General features: G+C 33.1%; 1 protein-coding gene across 1 annotated transcript in view; it reads right to left on the reverse strand.

Annotated features, from left to right (window-relative positions):
- The window catches only part of LOC128208681 (uncharacterized), a 110,089-nt gene that overhangs the window by 54,794 nt on the left and 42,177 nt on the right, over positions 1–13,118 (reverse strand). Inside the window, exons 15-22 of the mRNA XM_052912229.1 lie at positions 9,541–9,600; positions 8,543–8,677; positions 7,160–7,211; positions 6,747–6,884; positions 6,280–6,362; positions 5,798–5,937; positions 5,407–5,433; positions 2,407–2,460 (exon numbers count right to left, since the gene is read on the reverse strand). Of these exons, the coding sequence (XP_052768189.1) occupies positions 2,407–2,460; positions 5,407–5,433; positions 5,798–5,937; positions 6,280–6,362; positions 6,747–6,884; positions 7,160–7,211; positions 8,543–8,677; positions 9,541–9,600 (689 nt within the window). The remainder of the gene's footprint in view (positions 1–2,406; positions 2,461–5,406; positions 5,434–5,797; positions 5,938–6,279; positions 6,363–6,746; positions 6,885–7,159; positions 7,212–8,542; positions 8,678–9,540; positions 9,601–13,118) is intronic.

Below are 13,118 nucleotides of genomic sequence, written 5' to 3' on the forward strand. Positions count from 1 at the left end.
TGCTGGCCCTGGTATATTGTAAGTGCCTAATGGAGCTACACCAGTGACAGGGTCCCAACATTATTGTCAGCTTTGTAGTTTAAGGCTTATCAGCTTGAGTGTAAATATTTACTTAGAACAATTACATCTTTTGTCAATTTCTAACCTTGTCTCACCCATATTTGAGATGTTAGCTTAATTCTGTACTCAGTAATGGGCATAAAACTTTAATTTCTGTTTCAAAAGTTTACCCAGGTGTTTTAAACAAAACTGAGTAAGTTTTCTAATACTTAAGACATTTTCAAAAGAAATATAATCAATATAGTAAATAACCACATAATTTATTATTCAATTTGCATTTCTGCAATATCAACCCTCACGGTTATCAGCTCAGAACATTTGAGTAATTTTAAGATAATTTTAAAAGAGATATGATATCAATATATATTAAATAAAACTGATTCAATTAGCATTTCAGTTCTGCACTATCCACTCCGGTTTTAGTTCAGAACATTTGAGTATAGGAATCACACTTACTGAATTGATAATGCACCAGTCAATTGTAACCAGCCACCCCTCCCCCCCTGGTCTGGGGAATAGCAGGGTCTTTGATTTTTTGTCCAGCCAAGCCCAGGTAAAAAAACACCCTGCAGGGACGAACTGCTGGGTATAATCCCCACCATATGCCCCCGCACCCCAGGTAAGGACCATTCCCAGCTATTTTGGCACAAAGACAAAACCACTGCAAAAACAGCCCATTTCCCCGTCTATCCCCTGTATACCCCCGGACCTGGGGGGCTGTGGTTACAATTGACATGTGCATAACAAAATGAAGTTGGTTAAAGTTTATTAGTGTAAATTTACCAAAATATGTTGTTATTCGCAATGCATGTCACGTACCATTATTATTTTGCTAAATGCTGCTTACGACCCTCCGTATAACCCTTAAACCTGCATAGTGGTCGAAATTATGTTTCATCTACTGGTCCAGCCTCTGTTTAAATCTACTAATTAAAATTATTTACGGCTTTCTGCCAATACAAAATAAATTATATAATACAGCAAATTTGAGAAATACAGTGCCATCCCATTTGACAATATATAATTTTGACCACTATTAAAGTAAATGATAGTTATTCATTTTGCACTAGAACAGTTCTGAAGAAATCATGATTATATTGAGGACAATGGTAATAGGCTTTTAACGCTATAACTATCACTGAATGTGACGCATACTCTTGCCTATCCACTTTTTGGAAGAGTATGTGTATTTTAAAAGAGCAAATCACATCAAATGTTGTAAATATATTACATAATCTTCTTTGAGTTATTCCATTAAGGATCAAGCCATCTATTCTATTATTATCTGTCACCGAAAAAAAGCAAAACGAACGCTCACAAAGGGACGAGGGACATATACATGTATATATATATATATACATGATCTGTCATACTATCATCCTTACATACAGGAGCATATACAATTACAACTAAAAAGCACTAAAACTTGAAAGTTAATACCTTAAATATTCAGAGTGTGGTGTAAAATATCGTTATAAATCCTGCTTTTTGGCCCCAAAAAATCCTAATACGAATAAAATCTGTTATCTACATGAAAACACTAGACAATATTGGCCTTAGCTCAAACATCCTATCTTTAAACACCTTAAATATCCATTTTAATACCAATAAATGGGCTGGTGGATTTATGATTCCCCACCCTATAACCTACATGGAAGATTCAAAACAAATCCATCTACAAAATTATGAACAAATACAAATGACATAGTTCCCCCATTATGTATGATAACTGAACAAGGCACTATCAGGAATAATCTTTGAGTTGTGAACACTGCTTATAGTAGAAGTCTGTTAGACTGCTGATTATGTACTAAACTTGGCAGAAATATTGTCTGCCATCAAAAGAACAATATGAACTGATAATACTGCAAGACTATAAGAAACCGGTGCCAATTGACTAATTTATCAATGGAACATGCACTAAGAAGTTTAACACTATTAGAAGTTAGTGCAAATTTGAATCAATGAATTAAACATGTACTTAAAACAACTTTAAAATAATAAACAAAACAGTCACTAAACAATTTTATCAGGTTTATAACCAGGTGTATCATGTTTTAAAAGTTTCGACAACAACAACAACCACAAAAAGCACCATTCAACCACAAAAAGCACCATTACAACAACTTCTACATACAACCCAATGATGCTTGCGACAACAGCAACAAAGATGATGACAACCGCAATAACAGGATCAACAACCACATTAACACCAACAAAAACGCTAGTATGACAACACCTCAACCTTTTTTTGAGCACTTATTACATGTATGACAATTTAGAGGAAAACATTTACTTTCCACAAACAGGGGAGACAATTCAATAATACTTCAGGAGTAACTGTACCTTGCTTGCTCAATCCTCTCTTGTTCACTCTGGTAACGTCGTTCAAGGTCTCGGCTGAAGTCATAAAGTAAAATAACTTAACATAAAACCTGGACACAACAATCTAATTCAAATTCATGTTAGCTCACCAATTTCCTTATACATTGTACTTGTACTCTTAAGCTCGCTTATTAAGATAGCTATAAACTGATATGGTTTGTTTCCTGGACAGAAAATAGTACTGATGTCCCTTTTGACAGCTGCCATATAAATGTACCACTGGTGGGACTCAAACCCATGATGTCTTTGGTGAGAAGCAGACAAGTGTTAAACCCGCAGACTACTTTTGTATTCTATCAATTCATATGTGTATGTTAGTAACAAATTTCATGATGCAATGTCATAGAAAAACTGGTATTTTTTAAACCTAAATTCAAAACAACTTTTTGACGTTACAATATGCAATTTTTTAACCTACGATACAAAGATAAAGTTTAGTTTTTTCATCAAGAGAGAGAGAGAGAGAGAGAAAGAGACAGAGGAAGGAAAGGGGAGAGAGAGAGAGAGAGAGAGAAAGAGACAGAGGAAGGAAAGGAGAGAGAGAGAGAGAGAGAGAGAGAGAGAGAGAGCAAGTTTGTTAAAAACTATTAGAAATAATTAGCATTAGGGTTATATAACATGCACTAGCGGATGAAGGTGTCCAAATCCAAGTTTATTTTTAATGTCATTATTGGAGAAATAAAAGTAATACAAAAAGCTCAAAATGCACCATTTCAAACAAGAAACAAAATCTTCTTGGGGATTTTCAATAAAAATTAAGCTATTTTGGGAGTATGTTTTTTTCAATCTTAATGATGTTGAAAAATTATTACACTGTACAATATGTTGATCTATTAAGCAAGAATTACTTTTTAAAGTTGCACTATCAGCATGCATAGCTTTACTCTTAATTAAATAAAAATATTTATGCACATCTATGTATGAAAAGCATTAACTACATAATAACGTTTGACTAAAGAAATATAAGGTATAAGGGAGACAAATATATCAAACAAATTTAAATATTGAAACATTACTGATAGAGTTAGTGTTAATTACGTTAATCAAACAGGTTTTGTCTCATAGAATAAGAGCATGAATATTGGTATGTCTGTTACTCATGGATGTTTTGTCTAACAGAGTTAGCGCACATGGAATGCCCCTTTATTTAACTCATGCATCTTTCGACTGACAGTCAGTAAGCCCACATGTGCGCTTACTCTGTCAGTCGAAAGATGCATCATACCATTGGTATGATTGTACTTTACTCATGCATGAGTCAATTTTCACAAACTAAAAAAAAAATTTTATAAAACAATTTGATGCATTTAATATTATAAGGTTGGTTAGTAGGTGACCCGATATGGGATATACGGGGCAAAAGAAACCATATCGAGTGAGAATGATGCTCGAACCCTTATATGGTCTCCTTTGCTATACCATATCCGATCGCCGACAAACTCCCTAACGTATATATCATGTCGACAACCTGTTTACATGTTTAAATGTTTCATTTATTCATCAGAATATTCATTGGAATGTGAAAATAGGCGCCATTTTGGTTCAATATAAATTTGGTAACCCAATATGGAAAAATATGGGGTCACCGCATAACCAGTCCTGGACCAATAGCGTTGCGGCATTCATGTTAGAAGCGTGATATAGTAATTTATTGTTATATCCTGTCAAAAACTTTTTCTATTCTAAACATAATTTAGATAATCTTATACTGCATTGAGCTCCTGTACAATATTTACAGTAAATAGAAAAACTGTTCCATCATAATTTACCTTCTTAAAAATGCGCATGTAAATGATATAACCAATAATAGATATTATGGCAAATATTCAGTAATCAAGAATAGTTCTACAGAATATTAAACAAGTTACACTCCACTAAATATGATAAGAGATGCATACAAAACCAAACAACACTTTATACCCAATACAGCCCCAGCTAAGAAACCTTTCACCAAATATTAATAAAAGCAAAATTATCTACAGAGTACAAAGAAAGCCTCCCATGTTAGAAAAAGTGGCTGGGGTAAATACTCACCACAAATCTTGGGCAGCATAACTGAGGTTAAACAACAAGAGTACAGGGTCATTCACTTCCAAGGTAGCATTCATATACTCAAAATGAACAATAGAATTAAGCTCATGGATAAAGACCATGCATCATTAATAATTTACTAAGAAGCCTAAATTTCAAATTTCTTCTTTTGATAGCATAACATGGTCATTTCAGCTCGAACTCAAATATGGTTTCCTGAGCCCTGTATATCCCATATGGGGTCAACTACTAACCATTTTCCTGAGTTTCAATATTAAATGCTCAACTCTTACAATATTAAAGGCGGAAGTTTTACAGGTATGAAATAAATAGTAACGGCTGTTTCTACTTCATTGATCTTTCTTTTAGAAAAATCCCTTAATTTAATTTTATTGAATTAACAAATCCTTCAACAATTAACTCACAGCTACACAAATAATTGATCTAATATAATGTTGGGAAGAATTTTGGAATATGATACACAACAATGGTAAGATTAACATGTCATGGTAACTTGGATACACAGAAACATAGGTTTGAGAGCATTCCTGTGGTCTATCAAGACATCATGCAATAGTCTGGTTGTATGAATATAAAAGGAACAAAAATGTTATTTTCAGGCCAAAAAAGAAGAATATTGGGATCTGATTACCCAACTGAAACTATTATAAGTCACCACCTTAACATTTTTTTATTTTATTTTTTTTTGTGGTGGGGGGGAAGGGGGTATAATATTTTAGTCATTTGGAAATGATTAAAAATAATGTCATTATTCCCAAAACACTCATACAGAGTGAAAAATATTATAACATTAATATTATGCTCTATACAGGCATCCATATTAATGACAAAAAAAATTGTAATACAAAATATTGGTTTTTTGTTCCTTTCATAATCTAAGGAAATATACTGAAAATTATGAAGTCTTACATTACAACATCTGAATAGCGCCGCCGACTGAAAACCAATATTTCCTTTAACATGTGTGTAGCCTAAATGTGAAACACTGGCGGGAGTTAATCATTAGCTAACAGACAAAAAACACACTGTAAATTTTTACATGGATACTGAGTGACTGTATATTCTAATCTAGCAGAGTTCTTTTTAATTAACTGCATCATATATCAGTTTTAAAATGCAAGAAAATTCTTGAAGTTATCAAATCTTATTTTGCTTTCTGTTTTCTTATTTGAATGAAACCTGAAAATGTATTATAATCTTTTAAAGGTAGAAATGAAATTATCTTGCATTCAAACAACTAATTTATACAGACCACTGTAAACTATTTAATTACACAATTTGTTTTAGTATGAATAATTACTTTGGGTAGGACCGTGCCAGTTGAGACTGCGGGCTTAGATAGTTTGAGTCATCTCCGCCAATGGAGCTGTAGCTGCTCGCCCGAGAGAGCCCGCTGTAGGAGGGGTATCCAACACCAAGCGTATTGAGGCTGCCTTGACTCTGAAATAGATACAAATTAACTTTACTTGTTTGTAAAACATTAGTGAAGTTGAGTTGCTTTCACTGCAGTGAAATAACACCAGCAAATATAACATGATATTTCACCTAAAGGCATATAAGAATGAGAGGTTTTCTCTTCTTTTAATGCCTAAATCCGTACACACATTAGTACTCTGAGCGTTGTTACAAGAGGAAAAAAGATATTTGCTGTTCTTACTATTCTTTTTCCATTGCAATCTGATTAATATTTATGCTTAACAATAAACGGAAATAATTGGAATTTGATATTTTACAATAGAAGAAATAAAATTTCCATATATAATTTTGCGCAGAATTGCATACTTGTCTGTTTTCCCTGAGTTTGGCAGCCTCAGCAGGATTGTTGAAACGGAAGACCTGATTTCCCCCAAGTATCACATAATCTCCTGAAAACAGGGTAAAATTCAGTGATCTTGCTCAAACTATATACCCGTCTTATAAACGAGTCTAAAAAACACACCAGATCTCATGGGATCTAGGGTGTCATCTAGTAAGCGGATTGCCTAATAGTCGGGAAAATATGTTGGTTTTAATTCTAATATTGAAAATTAACATGATTTAATTCACATCACATAAAGTGAAGATTTGTGATTTTTATTACAATAGTTCAAAAGAATAAGCTATAGTAGTTTGTAATCTTTAAAAAAAAAAAATAAGGTGATTGCAACTTAACATTGAAGATAAATGCTAAGAAAATTACTTATTTTACAACAAATTGTTCTCTACTCAACAAGCTAGAAATTACTTTCCAACTTATGCCTGTTTCTTACCCTGAGAGAGTTTTGTTGGTTGTGTACATTCCTGACCATTGACAGAACACAGGGCCCCCTGGCCGGGCCTCAGTATTACCTCCCCTGTTGCATTCTCTATCACACAGTGCTCAGTCTCTATGCCAGGGCCCTCTAAAACTGGAATTGAACAGTGGGGTTTAAACTCTTTTATACAATATAACAAAGTATTTCCATCCATTGTTATATGGACTTCTGCCAGAACCTGATCAGTATATATATAGTTATATTACATTCACAATCAAGTATTATTAGCAGCAAGTCACAGAATTTTGGCTGTTCTATCATGTCAACAACACAAAACAATCAATATGGTTTTAAGCACTTAACACACTCAACACTTAATATCCATCCTTTAAATAAAGATTGCCTTATATAATAACCAAACCACCGACCTATGTCCCTCTGTGCGTCGGCATCCCCTCGACCAACCAATGTCTCTCCCTCCTGAAAACATTTGCATACTGGCTAAACTGAATTAAATAACCGTTAAAACTGAATCTGAATTTCTTTGCAGTGTTTTATCTATTTTGATTATGTAACGAGAACAAGAGCCCCCCGGAAGCAACTCGAACACTCGCCTGTTTTTATCACCCAACAATTATTGAAGTCAGAGTTATCAGCTCTCCTAGGTGTGTTTGTGTGTATTGTCTCTGGCAACATTTGTACCAAGTTAAATGTGAATATCTTTAACAGTTCTTGAGTTATGGTTCAGGTTAAAGCTTTAAATTTCATATTGGACTCTAATGGGTCATTATCTGCAGATTCTGAAAACATCCACTCGAGTGGAATAAAACCCTCTGAATCCAAAAGGCAGCATTAATAACCATATTTCATACATGCCATATCCCCCGGCACGGGGAAAAATCCCCCGGAATTTCGTTATTATTTAATCAGACTTTAACCATGTGACATTCTTGTGTTTAGTTTGAAGCAACCAAAAAATAATACCAACTGAATGTATGTCACTTAATACACATAATTATAACAATTGTATAAGTGAGCTAAGTGCACAAAGGTACATTTGTGTTATAAAGCATAGTTTTACTCTGTATGATGCAACTTCTTCTGGAAAATCAGTTCCACAGAGTTTATAGACCTATTGCAAGTTGATTGCATCCTTACAAGAGCAGACAGATGAGAATCAAATCAAATTGTCTCAAAATCTCCATAATTTTGCCCGATATAGAAACAGCTATGTGATTTACTTCTATCAAAATCTGCTGGTATACAGACAAAATTCTTATCTGTCAAATCAGATTCATGATATTTCTTGGAACAATTCAAATTCTACCACCAGTCTTGCAGATCTTATTTGTGGCATATGTTATAACAAATTTCATAAAGATAACAACAATACCATGAACATAATTGTCCAAATTTCTTGAAAAATCTTATGCTTAACATGTTTATTTTATTCAGCAAATTTTACAAAACAATAAACAGTTTATCCTGATAATCCTAAACATATCTTTCTTTGAAAGTCTCTTAAACAGGAAAATATTACACTATTTATACCATTTATAACAAAAATATTGTACCGAATTTTCGGATCATGTTATACCAATTTTAGGACTGTTAAAGAAGTATGTCCAGGAAGATTATTAATACAAATAGTTTAGGGACCCAAATATATTTCAGCTGATCTGTTATAAAACAATGATGATTATACCCCTTGTGTTTTTATAAGCTGAAGAAACACAAAGGTAAAAATGCATGTCGATCCAATAATTATTTTTCAGGAAACAAGAAGCCTAAATACCAGCTATTTCACATACTTTGAGATGAAAGATGACAATGCCAGTGCTGAGAACATCATCGTCCATGCCGACTAGGTACGGGAGTTGAGAGTCGATCATCACCCCCATCGAGCTCGACCGATTGCGTAGTCCTCTGATGCTCAAGTCAGACTCCTGAGGGAAGAGTTTTACAGTAAGCAACAGACAAGTTCATGTTTGTCAACGTGAAGAGATAAGATTTTGGGGGATATACTTTTTTGATGGAGAAAAAAAGGTTGGCATGTTCTTGATGCTCAGTATGTTTTAAAGAATATCTTTATCATCTTACCTGTATTTATAAATACAATAACAACTACAGGGACAAGCCCACTGGTCGAAAAAAAATGTTTACAGGCACAAGGCAAGGGCCCAAATGATAATAAGCCTTTTAAACATATTAATGAATTTATCTTTATAGAAGCATTAAAGGGACTAGACACCAGAAAATACCATTGCAAGAAAACAAGAAGAATGTCAACATCTTGAATTACTGCATTTGGTGATTTTGGGACCATCTGGTGTCTAGTCCCTTTAAATCTAAGTCATTGTCTACTAAATGACCTCAAAACTGTAATACATGAGCATAGCTAGCAAAAATATCAACAAATAATACAGCTACCGTACACAACATCTAAGAATTAATGTTTACTAGAATTCTCGGAATCAGACGTGCCACCAGTGCAGTTCACCATTTTTCAAGTCAAAGTCATCTTGCCCTAATCTAAATGGGAACATGCACTGGCAATGATGTGCATACCAAGTTTGGAGACACTACCACAAGTCATTCAATACTTGTAAGGCCCAAAATGACAGAAGACAAAGCAGACATCAAACTGAGTAATCTCTGTGTCGGCCATGCTTTAAAGGCTTCACAAGGACTACTGTTTTCAAAACATACTGATGTAATCTAATGTCTAGCTATTTATTTTTTCTACTATGAAAAATGGAATGTAAAGCAAATGGATATTTTAGATTCCTGTTGGTGCAAATTTACTGACCTTCATGATATCATGTGTAGAGGACCATTTACCCATCCAGGATTGGATTAGTTGCGCCGCCTACAGTTACCAGAAGCAATATATGATATACACACTAAATGAGGTTATTATGATTAATGAAAATTATATAAATAAACTTAGCTTCAATAAACTTGAAGTTCTGGCAATATTAGGTAAATGGGTGTCCATTTAATTGTGATGAAGAAACAGTACAATCATTTTGGTTGAAGAGACTTAGTAAGATAAAAGACGCTCCATTTCAATGACTCATAACAGATCTTTACAGAAATAGCCCCAAAACTGGTATATATATGGATTTACTCTAAGATTGAATCTATGATTCAATTCAGTATCTATGATTCAGTTAAGTTCCCGTGATTCAATTAAGTTCCCATGATTCAATCAAGTTACCATGATTCAATTAAGTTACCATGACTCAATTAAGTTCCCATGATTCAATTAAGTATCTATGATTCAATTAAGTTCCTGTGATTCAATTAAGTTCCCATGATTCAATCAAGTTACCATGATTAAATTAAGTTTCCATGACTCAATTTAGTTTCCATGATAAATCAAGTTCCCATGATTCAATCAAGTTCCCATGATTCAATCAAGTTCCCATGATTCAATCAAGTTCCCATGATAAATCAAGTTCCCATGATTCAATCAAGTTCCCATGATTCAATCAAGTTCCCATGATTCAAACAAGTTCCCATGATTCATTTAAGTTTTCCATGATTCAATCAAGTTCCCATGATAAATCAAGTTCCCATGATTCAATCAAGTTCCCATAATTTAATTAAGTTTCCCATGATTCAATCAAGTTCCCATGATAAATCAAGTTCCCATGATAAATCAAGTTCCCATGATTCAATCAAATTAAGTTTTGATTCAATTAAGTTCCCATGATTCAATTAAGTTCCCATGATTCAAGTTCCTATGATTCGATTGAGTTCCCATGATTCAATCATTAGTTACCATGATCCAATCAATAATAATTATATAACTGAGCATACCATTCTTATGTCAATAAAATATATATATATTATATATATAATGCAATCAATATCAGCATTGGTACCAATCTGTAATTGCCTTTTAACTTTGTATATATTTCAGAAGCGCAATTTGACAAAACCATTCCCAATTCAAAATTGCAGAACTTTTTTTTTTTAATTCTAGCTTTAAGTAAAGCACTAAGTCTTGGACAAATGAAGCCTTAAATAAGAACATATATATGGGTGCTTTTCAAAATAATGAGGCTTTTTCTTTTATCTCTCCTAACTTTAATTCCTTTCACTTTTGGAAAGTCTTTTCAGGCACATTATGGGCCAATCAATCTTGTTAAAAAAATTGTTGAGTTTCAAATGGATGGCTCAATCAGCAAAAAAGTTATGTAAGAATATGTTGCTAAATTTGTCCCCTGTGCACCCAAAAAAGTGGGACATTTTACATGAAGACCTTTATTCAAATGTGTTTTATTTTTTGAAACTGAATGATATAGTATTATGGTATTGTTTTTTATGTAACTGAATCCTTTCTCATTTTAAAAAACATACTTCAAATAAAAAAATGTGTATTAACTTAACCAAATTTTAATGTCATATGACGGACCCCCATTCATTTAAAAAAGAAGATGGAATATTTAATTCACATTGCCCCTCAGAACACTACCATTCCATTTAAGCACTATTTATATTAAATTACTATGTTATTTTAATAACTTTAACCTGTCAGCTTTATATAAATATCATAGTTTTATAATATTTCATACATTATTTTGTCCGTAACTCAGATGCATGTCTTATTACTCCAAAATGTCCCCTGTGCACCTTTTTGGTTGTTAGTTGTCAGATTTCTATAATTTCTTCAATAAAATGATATTCTGCTGTATTTCCCAGAAAAGAAAGTTACAACAAATGCAAAAACAGTTTTCAGCCTCTCACATACTGAGATTTGTAGCATCTGCATGGTTTAAAGCAATGTCCCCTGTGCACCCTGTTTTAGCAGATTTCAATAAAATGTCATAACTGACAAATATGGTGCTATTTCCACACTCTGAGAAGTGTGTATGTTATATTTAGGCATCACTTGATAGTTTAGCAACTTGATGGTAAGTGTGTTATAAATAGTTTTTTTTATTATTTAATTATAAAGCAATGAAATGTTTACTTTTAAAGGTTGATTAAATTAATTTAAATACAGTTTCAATATTGAGGCACATAAGATAACATATATTGTTTAAATATTCTATTTTGATTTTATCATAACAATTAAAAAACATTGAATCAAGTTATTCATGTAATGCTTTTATATGTGCAAGGTATTATATGATTCAATTCAGTGCACAGGGGACATTTTTTTTATAGGGATAGCACATATACCAGATTATAATTTTGTACAGGAAATAAGTACCCTAGTGCAAAAGCTTGTAGTTAAGCTTCCTTTTCCAAAGAGATCACATAGAAAATATGAAAACAAATGAAGAAAAGACTGTTGAAAACATTAACAAACTGAAGTCTAGGAAGCGCAGAGAATGACTTAGGAAAGATCAAAAGTTGCAGAAAATGTACGACAGAGATCGAGATACTTAGAGAAAAAGAGCAAAATTTGCCAGGTATTGCTCAAACCCTAAGAAAGAGGACAAATAGATCCTATATATGATTTACAAATAAAAGAAAAGGAGAAACTAAAGAAGCGGAGGCAGAGAAGAAATAAAATGAAGCGAAATGAGGAAACAATAAAAGTCCAGAAAATGACAGACAGAATAAAAGGAGAAAGGTTAAAATGAGAAGGTATAAACACACACAGTCGAAGCAGAATTGGTTCAGAAAAAGCACAACATGCAAAACAACCCCTTCAGAGGGATTCCATGGCATGGGCCTCCACAATTAACCGTCTGGTAAAGAATGCCACACCAAAGTGAAGGTCTTAAAAAAAGTCATGTTGTAGAAAGTTACACAATTGGTGATGTCTGTCAGTCATAGTTACAAGAAAAGTAGGCACACCAACTAAATCAGGAAAAAAATAAAAAGGCAGCTAGTATACACAAGCAATGCTAAGAATATGTGGAGTTGCAAGAAAAGTCTTTGGCAATTTGAGCGCCTAAAAATGGACCGAAGTAAAACCATGTCAAAGCCAGGTGAATTTAAATCCTTGTGGAAACCAAAAGTTGAGAATTTTCTTGAATTTAATTCTTGAATAATGCCTAATAAAATAGATACTATTCTATTGAATAGGATGCCAAAGGCAAAGAGGCATCTTTTAATTTAGACATGTTCACAAAAGTGTTTAATGGTAACAGGTGCATTGAGACCAAAAACTTTATTCCACTCTGTGGACATATTTTATTTCATTGTTTAGAAATTTTGTTTTGTAGGCTCTAATGTAATCTTTCAAACATTTTCAGTATTGTTTCAAGCTTTACTGAAAGTACAGTTCCTCTTCTTGTAAAAATGTTTACCAGAAAAAGTTATTTAGTTACAAAAATAATTACATAATTAAACAAGAGATGTTTGTCAAACATTATGCCCCCCCTGAGCGCCATGTTGTCAGGATTATATGGAAAATTGAATGAA

Source organism: Mya arenaria, chromosome 11 (genome assembly GCF_026914265.1).
Source record: "Mya arenaria isolate MELC-2E11 chromosome 11, ASM2691426v1".
Lineage (NCBI taxonomy): Eukaryota > Metazoa > Mollusca > Bivalvia > Myida > Myidae > Mya > Mya arenaria.